Source organism: Bos javanicus, chromosome X (genome assembly GCF_032452875.1).
Source record: "Bos javanicus breed banteng chromosome X, ARS-OSU_banteng_1.0, whole genome shotgun sequence".
Classification (NCBI taxonomy): domain Eukaryota; kingdom Metazoa; phylum Chordata; class Mammalia; order Artiodactyla; family Bovidae; genus Bos; species Bos javanicus.
The window spans coordinates 143,096,454-143,123,511 of NC_083897.1; the positions used below are offsets into that span (position 1 = coordinate 143,096,454).

The 27,058-nt window shown below is 48.0% G+C and overlaps 1 protein-coding gene across 4 annotated transcripts in view; it reads left to right on the forward strand.

Annotated features, from left to right (window-relative positions):
- PRKX (protein kinase cAMP-dependent X-linked catalytic subunit) overlaps window positions 1-21,961 on the forward strand; it is a 60,175-nt gene extending 38,214 nt beyond the window's left edge. For 2 of the 4 annotated variants that reach the window (XM_061408232.1, XM_061408235.1), the window contains 6 exons: window positions 4,674-4,793; window positions 9,863-9,958; window positions 11,761-11,818; window positions 13,680-13,757; window positions 15,602-15,750; window positions 16,749-21,961. In XM_061408232.1, coding sequence (XP_061264216.1) covers window positions 4,674-4,793; window positions 9,863-9,958; window positions 11,761-11,818; window positions 13,680-13,757; window positions 15,602-15,727 — 478 coding nt within the window. In that variant the 3' untranslated portion in view covers window positions 15,728-15,750; window positions 16,749-21,961. The remainder of the gene's footprint in view (window positions 1-4,673; window positions 4,794-9,862; window positions 9,959-11,760; window positions 11,819-13,679; window positions 13,758-15,601; window positions 15,751-16,748) is intronic. The other 2 variants (XM_061408233.1, XM_061408234.1) reach the window with 2 other exon arrangements.
- The last annotated feature ends 5,097 nt before the right edge of the window (window positions 21,962-27,058 follow it).

Below are 27,058 nucleotides of genomic sequence, written 5' to 3' on the forward strand. Positions count from 1 at the left end.
GAACTTCCAGGGGAGGCCAGCTTTTTGTTTTTTAATTAGTTAATTAATTTTGTAACAATGTATTTATTTATTTATTTTTGCTTATACCAGTCTGTTGCTCCCCACCCATCTCCCTGAACCCTCATGCATGCGTGCTCAGTCATGTAACCCCATGGGCTGCAGCCCGCCAGGCTCCTCTGTCCATGGACTTGTCCAGCTAAGAATACTGGAGTGGGTGGCCGTTTCCTTCTCCATGATTTTTTTTTTAACTGAAGGATAATTGCTTTACAGAATTTCATTGTTTTAAATTTATTTATTTTTAGTTGAAGGATAATGGCTCTCCAGTATTGTGTTGATGTGTACCACACATCAACATGAAAGTCTTCTTTTTTTTTTCCCAAAGTCATTTTGTTTGGAAGCCTGATTGCAACAAACGGTCAGTAAAATGCTTCACAGATTCTCTGGGTGATTAGTTTGCCCGACCAGCACCAGTTCTCAGCTGACAAATCTGTGGTTCTAAGAGGTGAGACGGTCTGCCCGTGTTCCCACGGTTGCCAAGCGAGAGTGCTTTATGAGTTTCAGGTTAAGTTTATTTCCCTTACCAAGAGGCTCTGTTGGTGGAAGCGCCTCGGAGGGGCCTGAGGAGTGAAGGCTTGCTGTGGGGACTGCTTGTCTGCGTAGGACTCGTGTGTTTGCCCGTTTCTAGAGGGTCGGGTTGAGTGTGTCGTAGGCTGTGGTCACTCCTGTGTTCCTTGCGTTGCTCATCTCATCTGTGAAATGAGAGCTGTTCCTACCCTGTGGGGTGACAGGTAAGGATGGCTGGATCTGCTCATTGGAAAATGTTTCCTAAAAACAGTCTGATCAGGTAGTGAATGTCGAGTAGAGAGTCAGTGCTTCTGAGTTTATCACGTCCACTCTCACGGCACCAATGTCGTCTCCACAATGGTCACCTTCGCTTTCATCACCACTTCCATCGTCATCGGCATCAGCACCATCATCACCATCAACATCACGGCCGTCATTATCGTCACCGCCATCATTAACATCACCACCATGCTTATATCGTTATCACCATGAACAGCACCACCATCATCAACATCACCATCATATCAGTATCACCACCATCATATCATTATTACCATCAACATCACCACCATCGTTAACATCACCACCATCACCATAACATCGCCACCAACATCACCACCACCATTAACATCACCACCATCACCATATCATCATCACCACCACCATTAACATCACCACCACCATCACCACCAGCATCGTGATCACCCTCCTTTGCTGTGGACTGCATTTATGTTCCTCCAGAGTCCATGTCTTAAAGCTCTACCCCCCGTTGTGACTTTGTTTGGAGATAGTCTTGTTGCAAGGGAAATTAAGGTCAGGTGACGTCATGGCAGTGCGGTCTTAGAACTACAGGACGTGTGACCCTGTGAGCCGTTTATTACCCTGCCCGGTTCTGGAAGTCCACAATCAGCCTGCTGGCTGACCTGAGTTCCTGATGACCGTCTCTTCCCGGCTCATTCTCACCATGTCCTCCTATGGTAAAGAGAAATCTCTGCCCGCCTCCCTCTTCTTACAGGGACACGAGTCACTGGGTTAGTCCCAGTCTTCTCTTGATTACATCTTGCAAGACCCTGTTCCAAGAAAGATCACATTCAGCCTTTTGTTAGGACTTTTGGGTGGAACTCAGCTGAACCCAATATGGATGCCATGGTGGGCACTTGGGAATATGAATGTACCACCAGCTGGACGTCTGTTTTACAGACCAACTTCTCTCTCCTACCCGCTGAAAGTATTAGTCGCTCAGTCGTGTCCGACTCTTTGCAACCCCATGGACTGTAGCCCCACCAGGCTCCTCTGTTCATGGGGATTCTCCAGGCAGGAATACTGGAGTGGGTTGCCATGCCCTCCTCCAGGGGATCTTCCTGACCCAGGGATTGAACCCGGGTCTTCCGCACTGCAGGCGGATTCTTCACTGTTTGAGCCACCCAGGAAGCCCCATGTCATAGTGGAAAAGATAACACTGAGAAAAGTAACACCGGTGGATATCCCCTTGCCTTCTCTCCATGAGCTGAGTGACTGAAAAAGAGAACACCAGAGCATTGATGATTCACAGCCAGGACCAGCACTTTCCCACCAGCATCGATAGCTGTCTGTCTGTGTCTTTCCATAGTTCCTGCAATCAGAAGCTTGTTTCTAACAATGTATGCCTCTGTGCCCAAGAGGATTAGGAAAATTTTTTAAGTATAAAGAGAATTCTCTTAAAAGAAGAAGACAACTGTTCCCGCTTTTCAGTAACTGTCTGCTACGAACGGGGGTGTACACAAGTCTGTTCAGCTCCCAGCTTTCAGTTTTCTTTGGGGATATTAAGTGAGGACTGACATTTCCGGGGCTTATGGAAATTCTGTTGCAACATTTCACGGAACTGCAATTCTGCTTTGAGATGTAAAGTTTTAAGAAGGTTTGCTCTATTCTGAAGCTCTTTCTAGCAATTCATGCCTCTCTAGCTTCCAAGAAGCATGGAGTCTTTTTGGTAAAAGCTTTTGCTTCAAAAAGATATGGAGAAGGACATGGCAACCCACTCCAGTGTTCTTGCCTGGAAAGGCCCATGGACACAGGAGCCTGGTGGCCTGCAGTCCGTGGGGTTACATGACTGAGCACGTGTGCCTGAGGTTGGAGGGACATGGGTTGGTAGCAATAAACTGGTAGAGCTAAAAAAACAAAAAGGTGTCAGGCTACCTGAGTCTTCTTGGAAAACTGCTAAGTCATACAGCCTTTGATGTATGGGCCCCTCACCTGAGGTTGCAGCCAGACAGACTCAACTTTCCACGCGTAAGCGGAGAAACCACCCCTGGCAAAGGGTATAGTTACCTGCTACCGCCTCCAGCTGGTCTGGACCTCACAGCTGAGGCCCAGGCTTCCAGCCGTATTCAGGCAACCTTGGATGTGCCCCCAGGCTGGAAACCCAGCTCTGACGGGATCGGCCAGCAGAACTAAAGAATTTCGTGAGCCAAAGCAATGAGGTGGTGATAGTGGTTTTTTTTTTAAATTGCCTGCTGCTGCAGCAGACTGAAGGGGAGACAGTTTCTCTGCTGGGTCCGTCTTCGCTGGTTGGATCTCCGGCTTTCAGCCTGATGTGCTGTGTTGTCGTTCACTCGCTCAGTCACGTTCGACTCTTTGCGACCCCATGGACTGCAGCACGCCAGGCCTCCCTGTCCATCACCAACCCCCAGAGCTTGCTCAAAGTCATGTCCATCGAGTCGGTGATGCCATCCAAGCATCTCATCCTCTGTCGCCCCCTTCTCCCGCCTTGTCTTTCCCAGCATCAGGGTCTTTTCCTGGCTGTCCTCTAGGTGGGGCCAAAAGCTAACTTTTTGCAGGTCTCAGCTCATCTGGGGGAGAAAATCCATTCCAAAGTTCTCAGCCCTGTTTCTACCCCAGACATCCCAGAGCCCCTCAACCTCAAGAGTTTAAATGCCGCTGCTGACACTAACGTGTCAGTGAACCCACAAAAGCTCAGCACACACTTCAGACCTTTTGCAGAGACGGCAGAAAAGATGTTTCACTGATGTTTTGCTTTTCCTCTGAGAGAAGAGAACCAGTTCATTTATTTATAAAGCAGACATATGGGTTCCTGATAGTCACTCCCAGGTACAGCGGGCTTCACGAGTCAGTGGCTTGAATCTGTTTTCATAACGTTTTATTGGAAAACAGGACTGTGGGGGTTTTGCTTCTGAGCAGCGAAGAGAAACACCAAGAACAACATACGGCCGTGATAACGGGACTGTTAACTTCGAGTCTGTTTTGCTTAATTAGTGTTTATAAAAGGCAGCAGGGCTTCCCTGGTGGCTCAGACTGTAAAGAATCTAGCTGCCATGCAGGAGACTCAGGTTCGATCCCTGGGTCAGGAAGATCCCCTGGAGGAGGAAATGGCAACCCGCTCTGGTATTCTTACTTAGAGAATCTTCCTTGGAGAAGAATTACTCCAAGAATCCTTACTTGGAGAATCCCAGAGGAGCCTGGTGGGCCACAGTCCATGGGGTTGCAAAGAATTGGACGTGACTGAGTGACTTTCATCATTTCGTCATGATCATAAAAGGAAGAAACTCAGGGGAGACAAGGTTATTGTCTTTATGTATGGGGTAGGATAAAGACAAGGACCTGCTGTCCAGCACAGGGGACTCTGCTCAGTACTCTGTAATAAGCTTATGGTTCCCAGGGGGAAGGATGGGGGAAGGGGTAGTCAGGGAGTCTGGGCTGGACATGGACACACTGCTGTATTTAACATGGAGAACCAGCAAGGACCTGCTGGACAGCACAGGGAACTCTGCTCAGTGTCGCGTGGCAGCCTGGGTGGAGGGTTAGGGTTAGGGAGAATGGGTACATGTGTATGCGTGGCTGAGTCCTTCGGTGTCCTCCTGAAACCATCATAACATCGTTCGTCGGCTATATGCTAATACGGAGTAAAAGTTAAAAACCTTAAATTGAAAAAAAAGTGTCTATAAAAGGAGCAGCATCACAGAGGACAGCATCGCCGTGTTTATCTATGGGGTTGTGGTCTAAGGCTCCACGTAGATTAATTCAGTGATGTAGCCTCCCCGCTCCTGAGGTGCATGCATCGGCCAATGACAGCTGAGTTCTGTGGACCCCACCTCCTTCTTTTCTTCCCACAGGACGTGGACCCTCTGCGGGACCCCCGAGTACCTGGCCCCTGAGGTCATTCAGAGCAAGGGCCACGGCCGAGCGGTGGACTGGTGGGCACTTGGCATCCTGATATTCGAGATGCTCTCAGGGTGAGTACCGCTTCTGTGAGGAAGATGCCTGCAGCTCCCTGTCCTGTTCGCTTGCTCTGGGGTGCTCAGCCCCTAGGATTTGGTGCAGGGGGTCAGGGATGCACACGCTTGGAGTGGGGTCTCCCACAGTTCCCAGGGTGCGCAGCCCCCAGGATTTGGTGCGGGGGGTCGGGATGGACATGCTTGGAGTGGGGTCTCCCACAGTTCCCCAGGCTGCGCAGCCCCCAGGATTTGGTGCAGGGATTGTCAGGGGATGGACATACTTGGAGTGGAGTCTTCGAAAGTTTCCCACTGTGAGTGATGATGGTATGAACTGACCATTCGGCTTGCTTTCAAAAGAAGAAACAGCAGGAGCTTGGAGGACCAGCAGGGTGTGTCTCTTGAGATCTTTTGTCTCTGAGTGTCCCTGTCTGCCAAGAATATACGATTCATCACACACCGATCACTCCGGACTGATTCCCAGAGCTGGGTGTATATGTTAGTGATTGAGTCGTGTCCAACTCTTTGCGACCCCGTGGACTGTAGCCTACCGGGCTTCTGTGTCCATGGAGTTGTCCCAGACAAGAATACTGGAGTGGGTTGCCATGCCCTCCCCTAGGGGATTTTCCCGACCCAGGGGTGGAACCCAGTCTCCTGCATTGCAGGCAAATTCTTTGCCATCTGAGCCACCAGGGAACCCCGAGCTGGGTAGCGGGCATGTTGGATAAAGAAATGCTCTTTCGGACATTTGGAAGGAACAGCGCTACAGAAATGAAAGAGTGCGTTCTTTCCTGAAAACCCCAGACGTGCCTGGGAATGTTTGGAATTCCATTTACCTCCCCGGTCCAGATTCCAGAGAGATGCACCCTGTATCAGCGTGATTAACTACTTAAGTCTGGCATTTTCGTGAGGTGTTGCTAGGAATTCCGTGCGGCGGTAAAGAATCTGTCTGCAATGCAGGAGCGGAAAGAGGCGGGTTCGGTCCCTGGGTCGGGAAGATTCCCCTGAAGAAGGGGAATGGCAGCCCACTCCAGTGTCCTCACCTGGAGAATCCCACAGACAGGGGAGCCTGGCGGGCTACAGTCCACAGGGTCGCAGAAGAGTCGGATATGACTGAGCACGCACGCACACCAGGTTTCCCCACACTGGGCAGACAGCAAGCGTCCTCCCCGTAGCCGTCCGTGGACCCGCTGCTTCCTGGCCGTCCTGTGCTCACAGGGCTCTTCTGTTGGGTGCTGTGCTTGGCCGGCAGGCAGGGGAGGGGTGGCGGTGTCCGCCCAGGACTCCTCCCCACCCCCACCTGCCCCTCCCCCGTCCACTTGCCCTTCTTCTGTTCTCTCTGTCTCTCTGCCCTCTGTAGTCAATCCCATAGACCAAAAAAAAAAAAAAAAAAAATCCCTTCCCGTGCACCCCAGCCCAGGAACTCCCGGTCAGAAACACAAGACTGAAATGCATTCCCTGCGGTATCAGAAATGCAAGATGTAAAAAGAAATGCAAGAAGCGTGCATGTTTCTGCGCCTGTGTTTGATCAGTGCTCCAAACATGTCCCAGCCACGGGTGGCTGTGTTCCTTCCTGAGCATTTCTGACCAGCAGAGGGTAGCGTTGCCTGAGAATTGAATCCCGCTGCCCGTAAGACGTTTTGCTAGAATGGACTTCCTGTGTCTTCTGGTTTTTTTTTTGTCTGTATTATTACGGGGGGAAATATGTAATTTCACGGAATATAAGAATATGGAATAATGTAGCAGAGATAACGCTGCAATATAGTATACGATTGGAAGATATGTTGTTGGAAGATAATGGCATATTATTAGGACATATGGGGCTTCCCTGGTGGCTCAGACAGTAAAGAATCCACTTGCAATGCAGGAGACCTGGGTTGGATCCCTGGGTCGGGAAGATCCCCTGGAGGAAGGCATGCCGACCCACTCCAGTGTTCTTGCCTGGAGGATCCCATGGACAGAGCAGCCTGGCAGGTTGCAGTCCACCGGGTCAGAAAGCGTAGGACACGACTGAGCAGCTATGTTCTTTTACTGGGGGAACCTACATATTCTATAGTGTATTTAAATATACTACAGTAGAAATTAAATTAAAATACAAGAGAGTAGAATTAGAATACAATATAGGATATATTAGAATGATTATTGCAGTTATTATGTAAAGATGATTATTAGAAGTCTATTATTTTAATACACTGTATCCCAGTGGTCAGACACGACTGAGCAACTGAACTGAACTGATCCTGGGAGTATCGTAATAGGATGTGTGCTATCTGTTTGCTAAGTATACCTTCAGTCGTGTCTGACTCTGCGACCCCATGGACCGCAGCCTGCAAGGCTCCTCTGTCCACAGGATTCTCCAGGCAAGAATTCTGGAGTGGGTTGCCATGCCCTTCTGCAGGGGATCTTCCTGACCCAGGGTTCAAACCCGGGTCTTCTGCATTGACAGGCGGATTCTTTACCTTCTTAGCCACCAGGAACATTGAGGTAGGTCAAAGATGTCTATAAAAAAAAGATCACGGATAGGTGATGGAGGGAAAAAAAAAATTGCAAAATTGGCATATATATGTATTTTGTGGCGGGTGGGCACGGGTTAGATACTCTGAGGCATGTGGGATCTTCCCGGGTCAGGGACTGAACCCGTGTCTCCTGCATTGGCAGGCGGATTGTCTACCACTGACCCACCGGGGGAGGCCCTGATGTGCATTTTTTAAAAAGAACACTTCTTTGGCTGAGTTGGGGGTTGGTTGTCGGTTGTAGCCTGCCAGCTCTTTCACGGCGGCCTGCAGACAGTCTGGTTATGTAGCTTGGACTCCGTGGATCCAGCACATCGGGCTCACTTGCTCCAGGGTCTTAGTTCCTCGACCAGAGATGGAACTGGCGCCGTCCGTGTTGTAAGGCGGATTCTCAACCACTGGACTGCCATAAAAGTTCCCGGCCATGCATTTTCTAAGATGACATTCTTGAGCTTGCCTTCGTGGGGCAGTACAGGTGGTCCCTTCTGTCTACAGCTCACCACGGCTGATGTCAAGGTGGAAGTCGTGCCCACGTGCGTGAACGGCACTCACTACCTGTTTTATTAAAACCATCGCCATATTGTCAAGTAATTATCCTCCAGTTCAGTCGCTCAGTGGTATCCGACACATGGTGCAGCACACCAGGCTTTCCTGTCCATCACTGACTCCTGGAGCTTGCTCAAACTCATGCCCATCAAGTCAGTGATGCCATCCAACCATCTCATCCTCTGTCGTCCCCTTTCCTCCTGCCCTCAATCTTTCCCAGCATCAGGGTCTGTTCCAATGAGTCAGTTCTTCGCATCAGGTGGCCAAAGGATTGGAGTTTCAGCTTCAGCATCAGTCCTTCCAATTATTCAGGGCTGATCTCCTTTAGAATGGACTGGTTGGATCTCCTTGCAGTCCAAGGGACTCTCAAGAGTCTTCTCCAACACCACAGTTCAAAAGCATCAATTCTTCGGCGCTCAGCTTTCTTTATAGTCCAACTCTCACATCCATACATGACTACTGGAAAAACCATAGCCTTGACTAGATGGACCTTTGTTGGCAAAGTAATGCCTCTGCTTTTTAACATGCTGTCTAGGTTGGTCATTCTTTAGTTAAATTAGTCAAATAAAGAAAAAAAAAAAGGCTTAGAAGGAGGGAGGCTTCCCTGGAAGTCCAGTGGTTAAGACTCTGAGCTTCCACTGAGAGCAATGTGCCTTCTGTCCCTGGTCAGGGAAGGAATACCCCGTATCCTGTTCCATGCGGCCAATAAATAAATTATTCGAAGGTTTCCATTGAATTAAAGATAGACACTTGAAGATAACTTTCAAATCTGGGCGGGCTTCCCTATTGGTCAGTTGGTAAAGAATCCGCCTGCAATGAGGGAGACCTGGGTTTGATGCCTGGGTTGGGAAGATTCCCCTAGAGAGGGGAAAGGCTACCCACGCCAGTATTCTCGGCCTGGGGAATCCCGTGGACTGTATATATAGCGGAGTGTATATATAGTCCATGGGGTGGCAAAGAGTCGGACACGACTGAGCGGCTAACACAGACGTGAGATCCGGGCGCCGTCTTTGGCCGCTTTCCGCACTCCGACGTCTCGGATGCGCGCTCCGTCTGGTTTTTCTCTCAGGCTCCATCTGTGAGCGCTGCCTCGGGATGACTTTTTTCCGCTCGTTAAAGCCACCGCTGGCATACCTTTCCCGTGACGGCGGCGTCTCACGCCAGCTTCCTCGGGGCTCCGTATGCCGTGTTCTCCGGGAGCCGTGGAGGAATGTATGACGCGTTTTCTCCCGGGCCCGTTTCTGAATGGAAACCGTCCCGCGCGTAGCCTCATTCACGGCCACCGCCCAAGGCAGGGATACGAACCCCCGGCTGCTGTTGGAACCGGCTTCTGGCTCAGGGGCGGAGGGCCGACTCGGGGGTTTATTCACTCCAAGGCGTTCACACTCGCCGACGGCTGGGCGTCTCTTGGCCGCGGCAGGTTCACGATCCATGGAAGCTGGTTACTCTAGAAGTTCAGCTGGCCGGGTTAGTTGTAGTTCTGAGACCATAATGGGCTTCTCAGGTGCTCTCAGGGGTGAAGAACTTGCCAGCCAAGATAGGAGACGCAGGTTGGATCCCGGGGTTTGGAAAGATTCCCCTGGAGGAGGAAATGGCAACCCACTCCGGTATTCGGGCCTTGGAGGATCCCATGGACAGAGGAGCCTGGTGGGGCTACAGTCCATGGGGTCACAAAGACTCAGAGACTGGGGCGGGGGGGTGGGACACGACTCAGAGACTAGACAACACACAAGTGGCTGTGTGTTGTCTAGCTGGTCACATAGCCTCGTGGTCATGGCCTTTTCTAGACTTGCCCGTCCTCTGTAGTTGGGACAAAGTGCTTGATGCTTGGCTTCTTGGAACCGTGCTTCCATAGCTGGTCCTGAGTCATCCGTGACTCCAGGGTGAGAGGAGAAAGCGCACTCCGCAAAATAAAATTCTCTTCTGCCCATGGCAGGCGGAAGGAAGCCATCCTTATAAAGCCTGGGGGTGGTTTTTTTTTTTTCCCCCCACACTGGCCACTAAAAATAGACGTGTTTATCTTTCTAACAGGTTTCCTCCGTTTTTCGATGACAACGCCTTTGGCATCTATCAGAAGATTCTTGCTGGCAAGATAGACTTCCCCAGACACCTGGAGTTCAGTGTCAAGTAAGTCAGCTGTCTTCTCTGGTCATCGGAGGTGTTTATTTCTAAAGCCCGTGGCAAACCCCCAAGTGCAGGCGTCCTGCCCAGCTGGGTCCCATCCTGGTTTGTTCCTCTGAGCTGAGCTGATGCTCTTTGGCTGGGTCATCTTGTCCCCTCAAAAAGGGGAAAGCTTTTCATGACTCTGCTGGGATGACACTTCACCTCTTTGTGACTTGCAGCCGTATTTTACATCTTTTGAGATAGTGGTGTATTTATCATCAGTGAATAAAGGCTGTTTGTGATCATATTGAATAAGGAAGCAGCTTTGTTATTCGAGAAGAAGGCCCTTGTTCTTCCCAGCTAGTTTGGTGGGTGGTGTGGGCATCGATGACTTTGCATGCTAAGTTGCTGCAATTGTGTCTGACTCTCAGCGACCCCATGGACTGTAGCCCACCAGGCTCCTCTGTCCGTGGGATTCTCCAGGCGAGAATACTGGAGTGGGTTGCCATGCCCTCCTCCAGGGGGTCTTCCCGACCCAGGGATCAAACCAGGGTCTCCTTCATCTCCTGCGTTGGCAAGCAGATTCTATACTGCTGAGCCACCGGGGAAGCCCTTGTATAATGTGTAAGTACTGTGAGCGATTATGTTACTTAAATAAAATTTTTAAGTGGGAAATAAAAGGAAATGATTTCTTGAAACACGCTTTGACGTAATTGTGTCGAGTCCTCCTCTGCTGTGTGAACGCAGACTTCTCTCTCTTTCTGGGTTGTGATTTTTTTATTGTTGTTCAGTCGCTCAGTCATGTCTGACTCTTTGCGACCCCCTGGACTGCAGCACGCCAGGCTTCCCTGTCCATCACCATCTCCCAGAGCTTACTCAAACTCATGTGCATCGAGTCAGTGATGCCATCCAACCATCTCATCCTCTGTCGTCCCCTTCTCCTCCCACCTTCAATCTTTCCCAGCGTCGGGGTCTTTTCTAATGAGTCACTTCTTTGCATCAGGTGGTCAAAGTCTTGGAGCTTCAGCATCCGTCCTTCTGATGAATATTCAGGGTTGATGTCCAGTGAGTCAGTATTCTGATACCGTCTGCTATTTAGAAGGGAAATCTCAGTGACCCAGCACACACAAAAATACTTGCCTTGCTTCTGGGAAGGCAAGGAGTCCAGACAAGAATCCCACAGATAAGCAGACCCACCGGGCAAAGCGTGATGACTGATTTTGATAGAATCACACGTAGTGTAGTTGGCTGGGGTTGGCCTGGCTGGTGTATTTGAAATGAAGGTCAGACATCCCCAGGGCAGACAGGGTTTCTTCTGCTCATGTTCAAAGGCTGTTCATCTCTACGATGATCTGACCAACCTCTGCGCCTTAGCTGGGTTGCAACTCTGCATCGCGTAAATTGTTTAGGTTATTTAGAAACAGATAATGGTGAGAAAGGGCCTTCCCAGGTGAAGCTAGTTGTGAAGAACCCGCCTGCCAATTCAGGAGACATAAGACACGCAGGTTCCATCTTTGGGTCGGGGAAGATTCCCCCGGAGGAGGGCAACCCACTCCAGTATTCTTGCCTGGAGAATCCTATGGACGGAGGAGCCCGGCGGGCTGCAGTCCATGGGGTCGAAGAGAGTCAGACAGGACTGGAGTGACTTAGCACTCAAAAGTGGTGAGAAAGGCTAGAAGACGCTCAGTCATCGTGAAGACTGAACCACGGGGCGGGTGTCCTTGTCGCGTGGTGTGGGTTTTATTGCTGTTGACCTGCTGTGTTTGCGTGGGTCTATATCAACATGTCTGGTTTCTGTCTCCTTGCCCCACCCCCGGCCCAAACAGAGACCTCATCAGGAAACTGCTTGTTACCGACAGAACAAGGAGACTGGGAAATATGAAGGTGAGTGTTTGTATCCCTGTGTGTGGAACGGTAGCGGCTTCCCACGTGAGGTTCGTGGTAAAAAGCCCGCCCGCCAGTGCAGGGGACATAAGAGACTGGAGTTCGATCCCTGGGTCGGGAAGATCCCCTGGAGGAGGGCATGGCAACCCGCTCCAGTGTTCTTGGGCTTCCCTGGTGGCTCAGCTGGTAAAAGAATCCGCCTGCAATGTGGGAGACCTCAGTTCAGTCGCTGGGTTGGGAAGATCCCCTGGAGAAGGGAAAGGCAACCCACTCCAGTGTTCTTGCCTGGAGAATCCCCCTGGACAGAGGAGCCTGGAGGGCTACAGTCCACAGGGGTCGCAGAGTCGGGCACGGCTGAGTGTCTTGGCACGCATTAAGTGGTACTCAGTTTAAATGCCTCTCATCTGACTTCAGACGTGTCAACAATGGCACAACAGTCTTACCGTTTCATTGGCCAAACTTCAGATTTGATTCACCCAGAATTGAGTCTCCTTGTCTCTCCAAAGAAGTCAGTGACTCAGCAGTGATCTATAAGTTAACTAATAGTCGCTTTCTTTATTTACTTACGTATTTTTTTTTTGTTTCTGAATATTTTTAAAATTTTCATTGATGGATAATTGCTTTACGATATTATGTTGGTTTCTGCCACGAATCAGCCCGAATCCACCATAGGGATACCCATGTCCCCTCCCCCTGAACCTCCCTCTCGTCATTCACACGCCATGCAGTTTAGTCCTTTGAATCCGACAGTTGGGTGGCTTTCGATATGTTTGCAAAATGATGAACTCATCACCACAGTTTTAAAGAACAGGTTCGTTCCTTCCAAAAGAACCAGTAACGTGTAGCTACCACTTCTGTGAAGTTTCCGACTTCCCTGGCGGCCCAGTGCTTAAGAGGCCAGGCTTCCACTGCAGGCGACGCGGTTCTTACCCCGGCTTGGGGAATTAAAATCCCACTCGCTGCAAAGTCTTTAAAAAAAAGCAAAACCCACGTCTCAAGTGTGACATCCTCGAGTTGCATCGTAGTCACATGACTTAATCTCTGGCCCAAAGTGAGCAAATGACATCATTTTGTGAACCTCCTTTTATACGTTTGTAAGAGTAGCTCAGGTGGTAAAGCTTCCTGCCTGCAATGCAGGAGATCCGGGTTCTATCCCTAGGTTGGGCAGACCCCCTGAAGAAGGAAATGGCAACCCACTCCAGTCTTCTTGCCTGGACAATCCCCATGGACAGAAGAGCCTGGCGGGGCTACAGTGCATAGGGTCGCAAAGAGTTGGGCATGACTGAGCGACTGACACACTCACACACACACACAATGAGGAAAGCTTCAGCTGCAGGAAATTGTCAAGGTGAAAATACCGCTTTATGTGGGGAGGGCCTGAACCATAATCACCCTTTGGTCTTTGTGGTGCAGAGCAGGATACGCGTGAACAGCGTATTGTTGCTATTAGGTCACTGAGTCGTGTCCGACCCTCTGCAACCCCATGGAGTATAGGCCACCAGGCTCCTCTGTCCATGGGATTCTCCAGGCAGGAACACTGGAGTGGGTTGCCATGCCCTCCTGCAGGGGCTCTTCCCCGACCCAGGGATGGAACCCACGTGTCCTGCCTGGGCGGGCAGGTTCTTTTACCCCTGAGCCACCAGGGAAGCCTGAACACCACGACTGCATTTCTTCCTATAATGAGCAAAAGCATATAATGATGCTCACATGCCTTCCTTGGTGGTTTGTCTGGGGACCAAGGCTCGAGTCAGAGCGAATCACTGTTTCTCTCTATGTGGAATCATCCAGAGCTTCTCTGGGCTACGCACTTTCCTGTCCTGCCGGCCTTCTCTGCGCTGACGACGGCTGTTCCTTTTTGCAGAACGGAGCCGAGGACGTCAAACAGCACCGATGGTTCCGGGTCGTGGACTGGGGCGCAGTCCCCGAAAGGAAGCTGAAGGTACGGCCGTTCGTCCAGTCTGCCGGCTCGCAACCGGAGCAGCCGCAAGCTGTCCTGAACACAGACGCGGGCCCTGAGTCTGTGGCTCGGTTCCTTAGGATGAGTGCCTAATGAAGTGATTCAGACACAGACTCGGGCTCTGAGTCTGTGGCTTGGTTCCTTAGGATGAGTACCTAATGAAGTGATTCAGATCATGAATAAGTGAAGTTCACAGTGTTGAGAGGGAAGACCTGAGCTGAAGAGTCGGGCTTCCCCGGTGGCTCAGTTGGTAAAGAGACCTGTGATACAGGCACCCCGGTTCGATCCCTGGGTCAGGAAGATTCCCCTGGAGAAGGGACTGGTTAACCACTCCAGTGTTCTCGCCTGGAGAATCCCATGGACAGAGGAGCCTGGCATGCTGCAGTCCATGGTGTGGCAGAGAGTCTTCAAGAACATCTATACCTTAATTGAAAAATTACAAAACAAAACATACCAATGTCAGTGGTTACATCAAAGATCAGTGGTCCCAGATCAACCCAACAAGTATAATCATAAAGTTTGAAATGTGAGAATTATCAGAAGGTGACACAGAGCAAGAAGTCTGGTGGTGTCGTTGGAGTCAGGATGCAGATAGATTTGCTCGATGTACAGTTTCTGCAAAGCTTCAACTTGCAAAAAACACCGTATGTACAAAGTGTAATTAAATGTTCAGTTCAGTTCAGTCGCTCAGTCGTGTCCGACTCTTCAAGACCCCATGAATCGCAGCACGCCAGGCCTCCCTGTCCATCACCAACTCCTGGAGTTCACTCAGACTCACATCCATCGAGTCGGTGATGCCATCCAGCCATCTCATCCTCTGTCCTCCCCTTCTCCTCCTGCCCCAATCCCTCCCAGCTTCAGGGTCTTTTCCAATGAGTCAACTCTTTGCATGAGGTGGCCAAAGTACTGGAGTTTCCGCTTCAGCATCATTCCTTCCAAAGAAATCCCAGGGCTGATCTCCTTCAGAATGGACTGGTTGAGGCATGCCTAAGTGGAACGACTTCCTGGGTCAGACTTGCTCCGTGCAGGGTTTCTGCAAAACTTTGATTACATAAAAAAACAACAAAAAAAGGGTATGTACAGTGTGTGCGCTTAAGTCACTGAGTCGTTGTGTCCGACTCTTTGCAGTCCCATGGATGCAGCCCACCAGGCTCCTCTGTCCGTGGGGATTCTCCACGAGAGAATACTGGGGTGAGTTGCCATGCTCTCCTCCAGGGGATCTTCCCAACCTAGGGATGGAACCCAGGTCTCCTGCATTGCAGGCAGATTCTTTACAGTGTGAGCCACCAGGGAATCCCAAGAACACTAGAGTGGATAACCTATGCTTTCTCCACGGGTTCTTCCCAACCCAGGAATGGAACTGGATTGCAGGCGGATTCTTTACCAACTGAGCTGTAAACTGCAATAAAACTAGGCGTGCCTGAATGTAACAATTTCCTGGTGCAGACTTGCTCCCTGCAACGTTTCTGCAAAGCTTTGATTTATCAACAAAACAAAACATAGTTATCTGAATAGTGTAACAAAACTAGGTGTACCTGAATGTAATAACTTCCTGATACAGACTTGCTCCATCCAAGGTTTCTGCAAAGCTTTGATTTAAAAAAAAAAAAGAGAACAAATACAGTGTTAAAAGTGTGATAAAACTGGGCTTGCCTGAATGTAACAACTTCCTGGTGCAGACTGGCAAGGTTTCTGCAAAGCTTTCATTTATTAAAAAAACACAGTATCTGCAAATTGCGGGAAAGCTGAAGCGTGGCTGAAGGTAAGATTACTGGTGAACACTGTTCCTCTGTAACCACGGCGCTGTATCTCTGCTGGTTCCTCAGCCCCCAATTATCCCCAAGCTGTGCAGTGAGGACGATACCTCCAACTTCGAAGCCTATCCTGAGAACGACTGGACTTCTGCCCCGCCGGTGTCACAGAAAGAGCTGGATGTCTTCAAGAATTTCTGAGCTCTGGACTCCCCGCCTGGAAGGTATATCTTTATTTTATGTATTGATTTTTGACATATCAAGGCACCCTTTATGTCATGCATTCATGATATCACTTGAAAGTATACGAAAGTGAAAGTGTTAGTCGCTGCGTCGTGTCTGACTCTGTGTGACCCCGTGGACTGTAGCCCTCCAGGCTCCTCTGTGCATGGGATTCTCCAGGCGAGAATACTGGAGTGGGTTGCCCTGCCCTTCCCCAGGGGAACCTTCCCAACCCAGGGAATGGAACCCGGGTCTCCTGAATTGGCAGGCGGGTTCCTTACCATCTGAGTCACCCGGCAAGCCGGGTATCAGTTGAATTCTGTTTATTTTTAAATTTCTTATATGTATATATATTTTTTCATATACGTGTATTTCTTCTTTTTCAAATTCTTTTCCCATATCGGTTATGAGAGAGTAGTGAGCAGGGTTCCCTGTGCTATACGGTGGGTCCTTGTGGATTGAACTGTTTTCCAAAACAGAAGCAGAGTTAGATTGCGGATCTGGACCCTGCAGTTTTTTCTTCATCGTAAAATGTTTTGTCTGATGGTGAGGTCCTATGGCAGAGTACCAGGAAACGGGGACCCACTCTTGCTTCTGGGCTAAATCTCTTCAAATTGTGGACGAGGTTGGGCTAGTTCTATGGAACATGGAGAACCCACCACCTCTTAAATGAATCTTTCAATGTACTTTATGCGGCATTCTCACTCCACAGAATTCAGGCTTGTGGGTCTTTGCAATAAGAGTGTGAAAGGAATCTTGGGCTTCTTTTTTGCTGCGGTTGTTGTTGTTACTATTAAGATGACAAATGGTGCCCAGGTGTTTTGAAAACTTAACAAAACCCAGACTTCCCTGCAGTCCGCGGCTAAGAGTCCATGCTTCCAATGACGCAGGTTCAATCCTTGCTTGGGGAACTAAGATCTCGTGTGCCACACAGCGCAAGCAAAAGATAAAAAAGAATAAACATTTAGAAAAGTAACCGAATCCTCTGTTTTATTTCAAGCCAGACACAGGGTGATCTGAGCCTGCCTGGGATACACAGTGGCCCCCACGCCGACCCAAGGAGGCAACTGTCTTCTTCTTGGAGTAAGGATGCTTCCTCGTGTGTATACACCTGGATGTGTGTAAAGAGACTGCAGAGCTGTTGACCTTCGTGGCCCTGGAATTATTTAATCTACTGGAAATCGGCTGCACAGTAGGACACTTTGAACATTCGTTTGGTTGCAGGTTTTCTTCTTTCTAGCCTTGTGTGTTCCTGCTGGAATATCTTGGGTTTCGTTTTTTTTTTTTTTCCCTCATAGACTTGACTTTTTAAGTTTAATCTCAACTTGTTCAGATATAACCACAAATGGTGTGTGTGTCTGTACGTTTGCTCGTGTCTGTGTATAAAAAAAAGGCGGTATGCTTGGAGCACAGAAATTGTGATGTACATGTTCCTACTTTCCAGAGATTATATTTATGTTTCAGATTTTTCTTTTTTTTTTTTTAATGAATCTGTTCTCTTGCTGGACAACATTTTAAAAGTTATGATATATGCATTTTTTATCATCTTCTATGCATTTTATGGGTATATCCTATGACAGTCTGTATGCAGGATTTTTAATGCTTTGTGTCTGGTAGCCTGAGGTCTTGAAACCAGAAGGCAAAGGAAGGAGATGTGAGTTTGAATTTTAGTCCAAGACTAGCCGCTCACCGCAAATGCTTTTCTCAAGGTATTTTGTCTGTGGCATTAAAAAAAATTTCAGACTCTGTAGGGAGATGGCTAGCTATTCGTATTCCAGGTTCAATCCCTAGACCAAAATTGCATCTCCCAATACAGAAGAGTCTTTTTTCAGCATTGGCTCGAGGAACTTAACGCACATGATTTTCTTTCCCCCTTTGGTTTTGGGAAAAGCAAGGAACGGAAGGGGCACGATGGAACCGTTTGAACCCTCCTTGTTTCTGCTTGGTTTTATTTCTCTTCAGCAGTGTTCGCTATGCTTCTGGTTTCACAGACCTGCTGGGCCTGTGCCGGACAAGCCTGGGCTGAGCTTTGCTTTCCCTTTGGGTCCGAGGGTTGGGTGAGGACCGTGAACCCTGTCGATCCCGAAAGCCAGGTGTCGAGCGTGTGGCCGTGCGCAAGTGTTGCTGTTGAAGTTTGCATCTTCCCAGAAGCAGGACGTGGTCAGAGGTGCTGGGCATCCTCCTTCACTGCCTTCTTTACCCTCTTTCCCTTCTGCTTTCTGATTCTAACCTTTGCTGTGGGAAAAAAGCTAAACGGGACTCAGCTGGAAAGGCCAGAGTGGCTCAAACCCGTTGTGTAAAATCCAGTCGTAGGGTCCAACCACATGCCCTTGCCCGGCGCAGGTCTGTGCATTTAAGCAGTGGGTTCTAGAGCCTTCAGTGGCTGCGGGGGATCAGTCAGTAGACCTCCCAGGCCCCTCCCTCCCCCCAAGCCCTTCATCGTCCCTTTTCCAGCCCAGAAAGGTTCAGCTCCTTGGACCTCAGGGCTCCAGGCAGTGTGTCCTCGGGATATGTTGCTAGAAAGGCTTGGGTGCGCCCTCAGCTTTCAACTCTTCTCAGGTCTCTGCAACTCAGGTATTCTTGGGTCACCTGGTGAGTTCTTTGCTGCCGACACTGTTTCCTTCCTGTGCTGGGCCAGAAGAGTGTGTCTTTCCCAGCTTTTGCTTCCCCCGCTTCTGCAGGCACATCTAGGGATGTGGAGAGCTGATGTTTGGGAAAAGTATCCGGTTTTTTTTTTTTTTAAACATAGCACAAATGTCAAAGGACATACATGTATTTATCACATTTGACCATTTGCACCCTGAAGAATGGGTACTTTTGAACTGTGGTGTTGGAGAAGACTCTTGAGAGTCCCTTGGACTGCAAGGAGATCCAACCAGTCCATTCTAAAGGAGATCCAACCAGTCCATTCTAAAGGAGATCCAACCAGTCCAATCTAAAGGATTTCCTAGGTGTTCATTGGAAGGACTGATGCTGAAGGTGAAGCTCCAATCCTTTGGCCACCTGATGTGAAGAGCAGACTCATTGGAAAAGACCCTGATGCTGGGAAAGATTGAAGGCGGGAGGAGAAGGGGACGACAGAGGATGAAATGGTTGGATGGCATCACCGACTCAATGGATATGAGTTTGAGCAAGCTCTGAGAGTTGGTGATGGACAGGGAGGCCTGGCGTGCTGCAGTCTGTGGGTCACAGAAAGACACAACTGAGCAGCTGAACAACAACAGCAACTCCTGGATCAGAAGACAAGGGCTGTGTGTGCTTGAAGGAGATGTGAAGAAAAATGACACCTATAAAAGCTTCGAGCTGAAGGCACTAAATCACCCCCTTCTCATAAATGACCTCATCTTCAAAGAGCGGTCCATTCCGTAGGTGAGAGTGAGTCCAGGATTAACTAAAACGGACCTTACAATGGGCAGCTCATTAAAAATTTACTTTCAAAGGGTGCACTTGGATAAACGTTCCCAGAGAACTGTTATTTTGAGTCTGTAACTTTTCAATCACCACATGCTCTTTGGATTAAACGGTGAGCCAACTGGGACTAAAGTTTTATCATGCCGTTTCTGAACTGTTACATCACTGAATGTTAGAAGGTTAAATGAGCAGCGCGAACCTGTGCAGAGATACAGCCTCCACGGGGAAACGCATTCAGTCCTGTGTCCTCTGACTATAAAAATAAATGAGTATTCTTTGGAGCCTTATGCTTGAGAAAACACGAAATAAATGAAACACCTTTCTTGAACACAATACAAAAAATTGTAAATACACATGTTGATCCTGATGCATATTTTTTTGGCTTCGTTCTTCCTCTCTAGTAATTTCTGAGATGAAAACAGCACAAGGACGCACATGTGTTGCCTTAATTTTGAAGATGTATGCAGGGAAAACAAAGGTTCAAATACCACGGATGGCTCGCTTCTTTATAAGAGCATGGTCGTTGACCATCAGCCATGCAAAGCACATTGTGAAGGAAGAGGAATTCCAACACTGCCAGGCGGGCTTTACCTCACCTTTCACACCCCTGCCACGCGTTTACTTATTGAACGCATTATGTGCTGGTGGCTGGGCCGTAGATTAAATGGTCTGACGTCATGCAGTGCTGGGCGCGATCAAAATGAGTCTTGAACACATGGATGGCTCACCGCATGCAACCAGAAAAGCGTGCACTGCCTGGAGGCATTCTGTGTTGTTCGAGTCTCGGATCCAAAGTACTCAGAGTGTGCAAGGTTTAGAAGACAGTTCACGGCCGCCGTGACAACATTCCGAACCGGAAAAGGAGAGATCTGTTTTTTGTTTGCTGCCGTTTGACAAGTCGGCAATATCTCCTTAAGTGACAATACTCTAAAAAGTCTCGGGACTCCCCCACCACCCCCCGCCCTGGTGGCCTAGTGGTTAAGACTTCACCTTCAAGAGTTGGTGGGGAGGTGATGTGAGTTTAACCCCTGGTTGGCGGAGCTGAGATGCCACAAACCTTACTGTCAGAAAGCCAAAAATACGAAACAGAAGCAATGTCACAAATTCAGTGAAGACTTTAAAAATGGTCCTTATTCCACCCACCCTCCCCCCAAAAATATCTTGTAAAGTCTTTAGGAAATGCATTGATTTCAAGAGGTGGATCGGGGTGGGTCTTGTTTTCCTCAGGGAAGAATAAAGCCAGCCTGGTTTGAGAGCCATCTGTAAAACTCTCAAGGAGATAAAATGCTAGCCGGTCATAACGGCATATTGTTCGTGGTCGTGGCCGTTGGGATATCCTGCTCAGCAGACCTGTATCATTGGCCAGCAATGGGAAGAAAAAAAAAAAAACCCATGATTTCTGCTGTCGATTTGTCAAAATACGCAAAGGAAAAAACCCCGATAACCGGCACGCACGTCACACCATCATGATACTTTAAAACTCCTCCCATTCTTGCTCCTCGGGCAGGTCTGACATCACCTGTTTTTCACCATCTCCGGTGACGTTTGGTTTCCTTCTCTGCATCTGCATTTGAGGACCAGCCTGCCACCCATCCGAGTCACCGGCAGCCCCATGCAGTTGAGTCATTCGACTTGCGTTCGCCGTTTCTGCCTACGACCCACGTTGCCTCTCGATGGGAAACCACTGTTAGCTGTGAGATTTGGCTCCATCCTGTTCATGCAGGACCCTGATGCCCTGCTCTGCAGGCACCGAGGGCCACCCCACCTGGGTGAACCCTGCAGACTGCACTCGCTCCCCGTCGTAACAACAGAATCCTCGCCGTAGCTTCAGGTGCTGGAAAGATTGGAAATTTTTCTTTTTGTCCCCAGTCCTCTGATTTTGCATCACAAATTGACAGCATCATGCAAGTCTCTTGATCGCTCCCAGTGGAGATTTGAAGTGAGATGCCCATGTTCTTTTTTTTTCCGGTGGTCCATCTGCCTGGCATGTGTTCTAAACCTCCTGAAACATCTTGTATGCTGTTTCTTATCTGTTTCTGACTAATCGGTTTAACTCGCGTGGGCATTGCTGACTCACCAAGAACAAAGAGAAAAAGCACGTGTACGATTGTCTTAATTAATATATTTGAGTCTGTGTGTGTGTGTGTGTCTGTGTCTTGGTGGAGGTCGAGTGGTGGGCCGATGCTTCCACCAAGCATCATGTTTTCATACCGAGCTTGTTCCTGCTGACCCCGTGTGGTCACCACCACACATGCAATCCTTGATAATCAAAAAGGAAATATTCTGGAACCGTTCCCTCTAAGTTATTGTGTCTGGAGACCTTCTGTGTTGATATTCTCTTTGCTGTTCCATGGTGGACTCCTGTGTTATTTAAATAAAACTCACGGCACGTGTGGTGTTGTGCAACTGGGATCAGAAGCGTTTCTGCTCACCAGCCGCCTTTCCTGGCTCCCTGAGATGCTTTCTCCGGCTCTACAGGGCGGTCGGAAATTCCTTCTTTCTCAAGGGATGAAGCATCCAGGGCTGGTGTGCCACCTTCCTGCTCGAGTCATACTGGGAGCCCGGCCCTGATCGTCTCAGCTTCTCGTGGTTTAAAAAAGAAAGAAAAATAAAAAAGCCTGTTTCTACACCTCTCCATTCCTTGCACAATGAAAAATCACTGTGATTTGTGTATGTATGTGTGTGTATACATACACACACACACACACACACCCTGGGAAGATTTTACTGCTGTCTAATTTATGGAATGATACCATTGATTCCAGGTTTGTTTAATAAAACTTTGTATCTTTTAAGATAAAAGTCTGACTCTGGTTTGTTTCTTTGGTCATGGGAAAAGCTATAGCTTCTCTGGTTTCATCTAGCCCCCAGTGGCAATCTTTCTTTTAAAATTTTTATGTTTTGCTGAGATGTAAGTGACCACAAAATTATCTTTGTTTCTGGTTTACAACATACGTCATTCTACATGTGTATATAAAGCAAAACAGAGAAACAAAAAAGATTCTAGTACATCTTGGTAGCATCCATCCCCTTACACAGTTACAAAATGTTTTTCTTGTGCTGAGATCTTTCACCTTCTACTGCTTTAAAACAAGCTGTAGGTATATGATACAGCACTGTATTTTCTTCTGCAGAGGGCCAGATGGCCCGTAATTTTGGCATTCCCTGTGCAGTGTGCAAAACCAGCCTCAGGCAGTGTGTAAAATGAAGGGGTGTGGCTGTGTTGAAATAAAGTTTTATTTATAAACGGAGGCTGGGGGGCTGGGTTTGCCAGCCTCTCATCTGGTGGCCTGTGGTGTCTTTACTTAAAGTCACCTTTGCAGCTTGTTCAAAGTGTTCCTCATCGTTTACAAAATTTACAAAATTACAAAAATTACAAAAGTATTTTAAAATTTCCTTCTCCTCACTCACTCACATAGCGTGGCTTGACACCCAGCTGTCCAAGTCACCTTTGCAGTTTGGTTTGAAAAAAAAAAAAAATCCTGCCTTTTTCACTGTAAGTCAAACCCGTGTGTGATTTATAGCACTTGAATCACATTGTTGCAGCTGAGTATCAGACTTCACAGGGATTCTCTGATGGCTCAGACCATAAAGAATCTGCCTGGGATGCAGGAAACTTGGGTTTTATCTCTGTTGGTAAGATCTCCTGGAGAAGGGAATGGCATGCCACTCTAGTATTCTTGCCTGGAGAAGCCCATGGACAGAGGTGTCTGGTGGGGCTACAGTCCTTGGGTCACAAAGAGTCGGACGTGACTGAGGCACTCAGTAGGCACAGAACCCTTGATAACCACCATTTCACTCTTTTTTTTTTTTAATTAGCCTTTTTAGATTGCACGTATAAATGAGATCATACAGTGTTTGTCTGTCTGTCTAACTTATTTCAGTTAATAATACCCTCCAGGTCCATTTCCGCAGTGGAAAAATGGCAGGATTTCCTTTTTATGGCCGAGTAATATTCCGTGGCATGTATCTACCGCGCCTTCTTCATCCATGCATCTGTGTACAGACACTGAGATTGTTTCCGTCTCTTGGCTGTCGTGAGTCATGCTGCCATGAACACGTGGCTCCAGATCTCTCTTTCCAAATGGAACTCAAACCCACCGTGAGGTGTTAACTCACACCCGTCAGAATGGCTTTTATCGCCAAGACGAGACGTGACAAATGATGGTGACCGTGTGGAGGAGAGGGAACTCGCGTGCGCCGTGGGTGGGAATGTAGAGCGGTGCAAAACGGCACGGAGGGGCCTCAAACATTAAAAGTAGAAGTATTGTTGATGTGTGCAGTCACGTCCGACTCTCTGTGACCCCACCGACCGTAGCCTGCTGGGCTCCTCTGTCCCTGGGAGTCTCCAGGCAAGACCACTGGAGTGGATTGGCATTTCCTTCTCCAGGGGAATCAAGAACTACCATGAGATCCAGCAATTCCACTCCTGGGCGGACGCTATGATTTAACATTTAACAAATGCTTATTTTCTCCTCCCCCTGTCTCCTTTAAAGGTAGTGAAATGGAGGCTGAGAAAGACTTAAGTTAGTCACGCCGAGTCTCGTAGTTAATAGATCTTGGAGCTGAGATTCAAACTCCCATCCGATCCGCACTCATTCCATTGTACCGCACGACATCTCAGTAATAAAAATACTACATGAAGAAAGGAGAAAGTAGGTTCTCAGTATTCGGCATTGGACGCCGAAGACCCCCAGTCACTGTACTGATACGGAGAATTGCACGCTTTGGTTTGCCTTAAGGCAGAAAGCCCTGAGCTGCTGGAACCCGGGTCCGTCAACCCAGGTCACATTTATTACCGGCAAATTACCTTCCAAAAATATAGACCAGAGGCTGTTTTAGAACCTGGTAAAGCTACAAGTTCAGAGAAACTTAGGAAAAAAAAATTTTTTTTAATTGGAGTATAGTGTGAGTCTGAGTGAACTCCGGGAGTTGGTGATGGACAGGGAGGCCTGGCGTGCTGCGATTCATGGGGTCGCAAAGAGTCGGACACGACTGAGCGACTGATCTGATCTGATCTGATCTGATAGTTGAGTTACAATGTTGCAGTAGTTCCAGAGAACTGAATCAGTTATACATGTAAAGTAAGACAAGCGGCTGAGAAAGCTTCTGACATAGACATCAGAAGGGGGATGGAGAGTTGCCCCAACCCTTGATACTGTTAGCAAGGGAGTTATACACTTTTTTAATTGGTTATTACAATAAAGCAAAAGAATGTCTCAAGGTTGTAAAAAAATTGTACCAGACCCACTCCCACACTTTACCTTTTAAGATGGGAGGATTGGAACTTAACAATAGGAAGATCTTACCAGACCCACTCCCATCATACACATTCTGAGATATCAGGATTAGTCAGAAGGTTTTCAGGAAGGAGAAGCTGTCCTCAAGCAGGATGCACTGGTTTATATAATCCTTAGAGCAGAATTAAACTGAGTTGTTTGTTGTGTAACCATTAATTCCCAGCTTAGTTTTATGTGACTAAGACAAAGGAATGTAGGAAAAAAAAAAAAAAGGCGTTTGTCCTTTCCTCCTCCCTGAGAATTCCAGACCCCTGTCTCCTCTTTGAAAGCCCCAGACCCATCTCCTTCTTGGGGACCCCCGACACCTTTCTCCTCCTTGGGGACCCCAGACTTATCAATCTGCCTAGGAATTGACTCGCTCAATCCCCCCTTTTCTTTTAAGAGAATTATGTTGCCAAGGGAAAGGGGTGTCGTTTTCATTCCATAACTGCTTCCTGCTGTTGAGGGGCATCATCCCTAAATTGTTGAGGCAACATATTCTCCTGACCCTCATGTTGAGGGTCTCTGAGCCAGGGACCCCAAGATGATAAGTTGAAGGAGGTTGTGGCACTCAAAGGAGCCTGGACAAGCACTTGTGACTTCAAAGCTTTCAGTTACAAACAAACCACATTATACAGTTACAGATGTAAGGCAAAGTAGTCATTAAGCCAAGTTAAAACATAATCAAAATGAAAAGTTACATTATATCCATAGTTAACGTACAATATCTTAGGATTGTTAGATGTCATCTTGGAGTTGAGGAAAGTCCTTTACTTGAGGTGCAGAAACCCACCATGGGAAGCTTTCAATTGATGGGTCAGTTGAAAAGCTGAAAGCTGAGTCACATAGTTAATTTTAAGGCGTCAGGATCTGTGACAATATCTGCTCACGAAAGCGTTGTGTCATAGAGACAGTCCCTTCTTAGGAACAATTTGAGCCCTCATTAAAACTACTGGTGAAACTTGGAAGCAACTTTCTTGTGTATCCCGAGTTAGCTTACGCAGATGCCTCTTAATCATGTAATCAGCCTTTTTAGCTTTTCCTGAAGATTGGGGTCTCCAGGAACAGTGTAAATGATATTCTGTTCCTAGAGGTTTTGACATCCCTTGAGTTACAGTAGCTTTAAAGGTGGAACATTGTTGCTCTAAACTTGAGAGTTGAAGATCCCACTTCCATTTTGAGAAGTCAGTATGGTAAGATTTTGCCCATTAGTAAACTTAGGAACTTTCAGTTCAGTTCAATTGCTCAGTCGTATCTGACTCTTTGTGACCTCGTGAACCGCAGCACGCCAGGCTTCCCCGTCCATCACCAACTCCTGGCATCCACCCAAACCCATGTCCATTGAGTCGGTGATGCCATCCAACCATCTCATCCTCTGTTGTCCCCTTCTCCTCCTGCCCTCAATCTTTCCCAGCATCAGGGTCTTTTGACGTGAGTCAGTTACTTGCATCAGGTGGCCAAAGTATTGGAGTTGCAGCTTCAACATCAGTCCTTCCAATGAACACCCAGGACTGATCTCCTTTAGGATGGATTGGTTGGATCTCCTTGCAGTCCAAGGGACTCTCAAGAGTCTTCTCCAACACCACAGTTCAAAAGCATCAATTCTTCAGTGCTCAGCTTTCTTTATAGTCCAACTCTCACATCCATACATGACCACTGGAAGAACCATAGCCCTGACTAGATGGACCTTTGTTGACAAGGTAATATCTCTGCTTTTTAATATGCTGTCTAGGTTGGTCATAACTTTCCTTCCAAGGAGTAAGTGACTTTTAAGTTCATGGCTGCAGTCACCATCTGCAGTGATTTTGGAGCCCAGAAAAATAAAGTCTGACACTGTTTCCACTGTTTCCCCATCTATTTCCCATGAAGTGATGGGACCGGATGCCATGATCTTCGTTTTCTGAATATTGAATTTTAAGCCAACTTTTTCACTCTCCTCTTTCACCTTCATCAAGAGGCTTTTTAGTTCCTCTTCACTTTCTGCCATAAGGGTGGTGTCATCTGCATATCTAAGGTTATTGATATTTCTCCCGGCAATCTTGATTCCAGCTTGTGCTTCTTCCAGTCCAGCGTTTCTCATGATGTACTCTGCATATAAGTTAAATAAGCAGGGTGACAATATACAGCCTTGACATACTCCTTTTCCTATTTGGAATCAGTCTGTTGTTCCATGTCCAGTTCTAACTGTTGCTTCCTGAGCTGCATACAGATTTCTCAAGAGGCAGGTCAGGTGGTCTGGTATTCCCATCTCTTTCAGAATTTCCCACAGTTTATTGTGATCCACACAGTCAAAGGCTTTGGTAGAGTCAATAAAGCAGAAATAGATATTTTTCTGGAACTCTTGCTTTTTCGATGATCCACCGGATGTTGGCAATTTGGTCTCTGGTTCCTCTGCCTTTTCTAAAACCAGCTTGAATGACTGGAAGTTCACAGTTCACATATTGCTGAAGCCTGGCTTTGAGAATTTTGAGCATTACTTTGCTAGCGTGTGAGATGAGTGCAATTGTGCGGTAGTTTGAGCATTCTTCGGCATTGCCTCTGTTTGGGATTGCAATGAAAACTGACCTTTTTCTGGTGAAAGAAATCAAAGAGGACACTAATAGATGGGGAAATATACCAT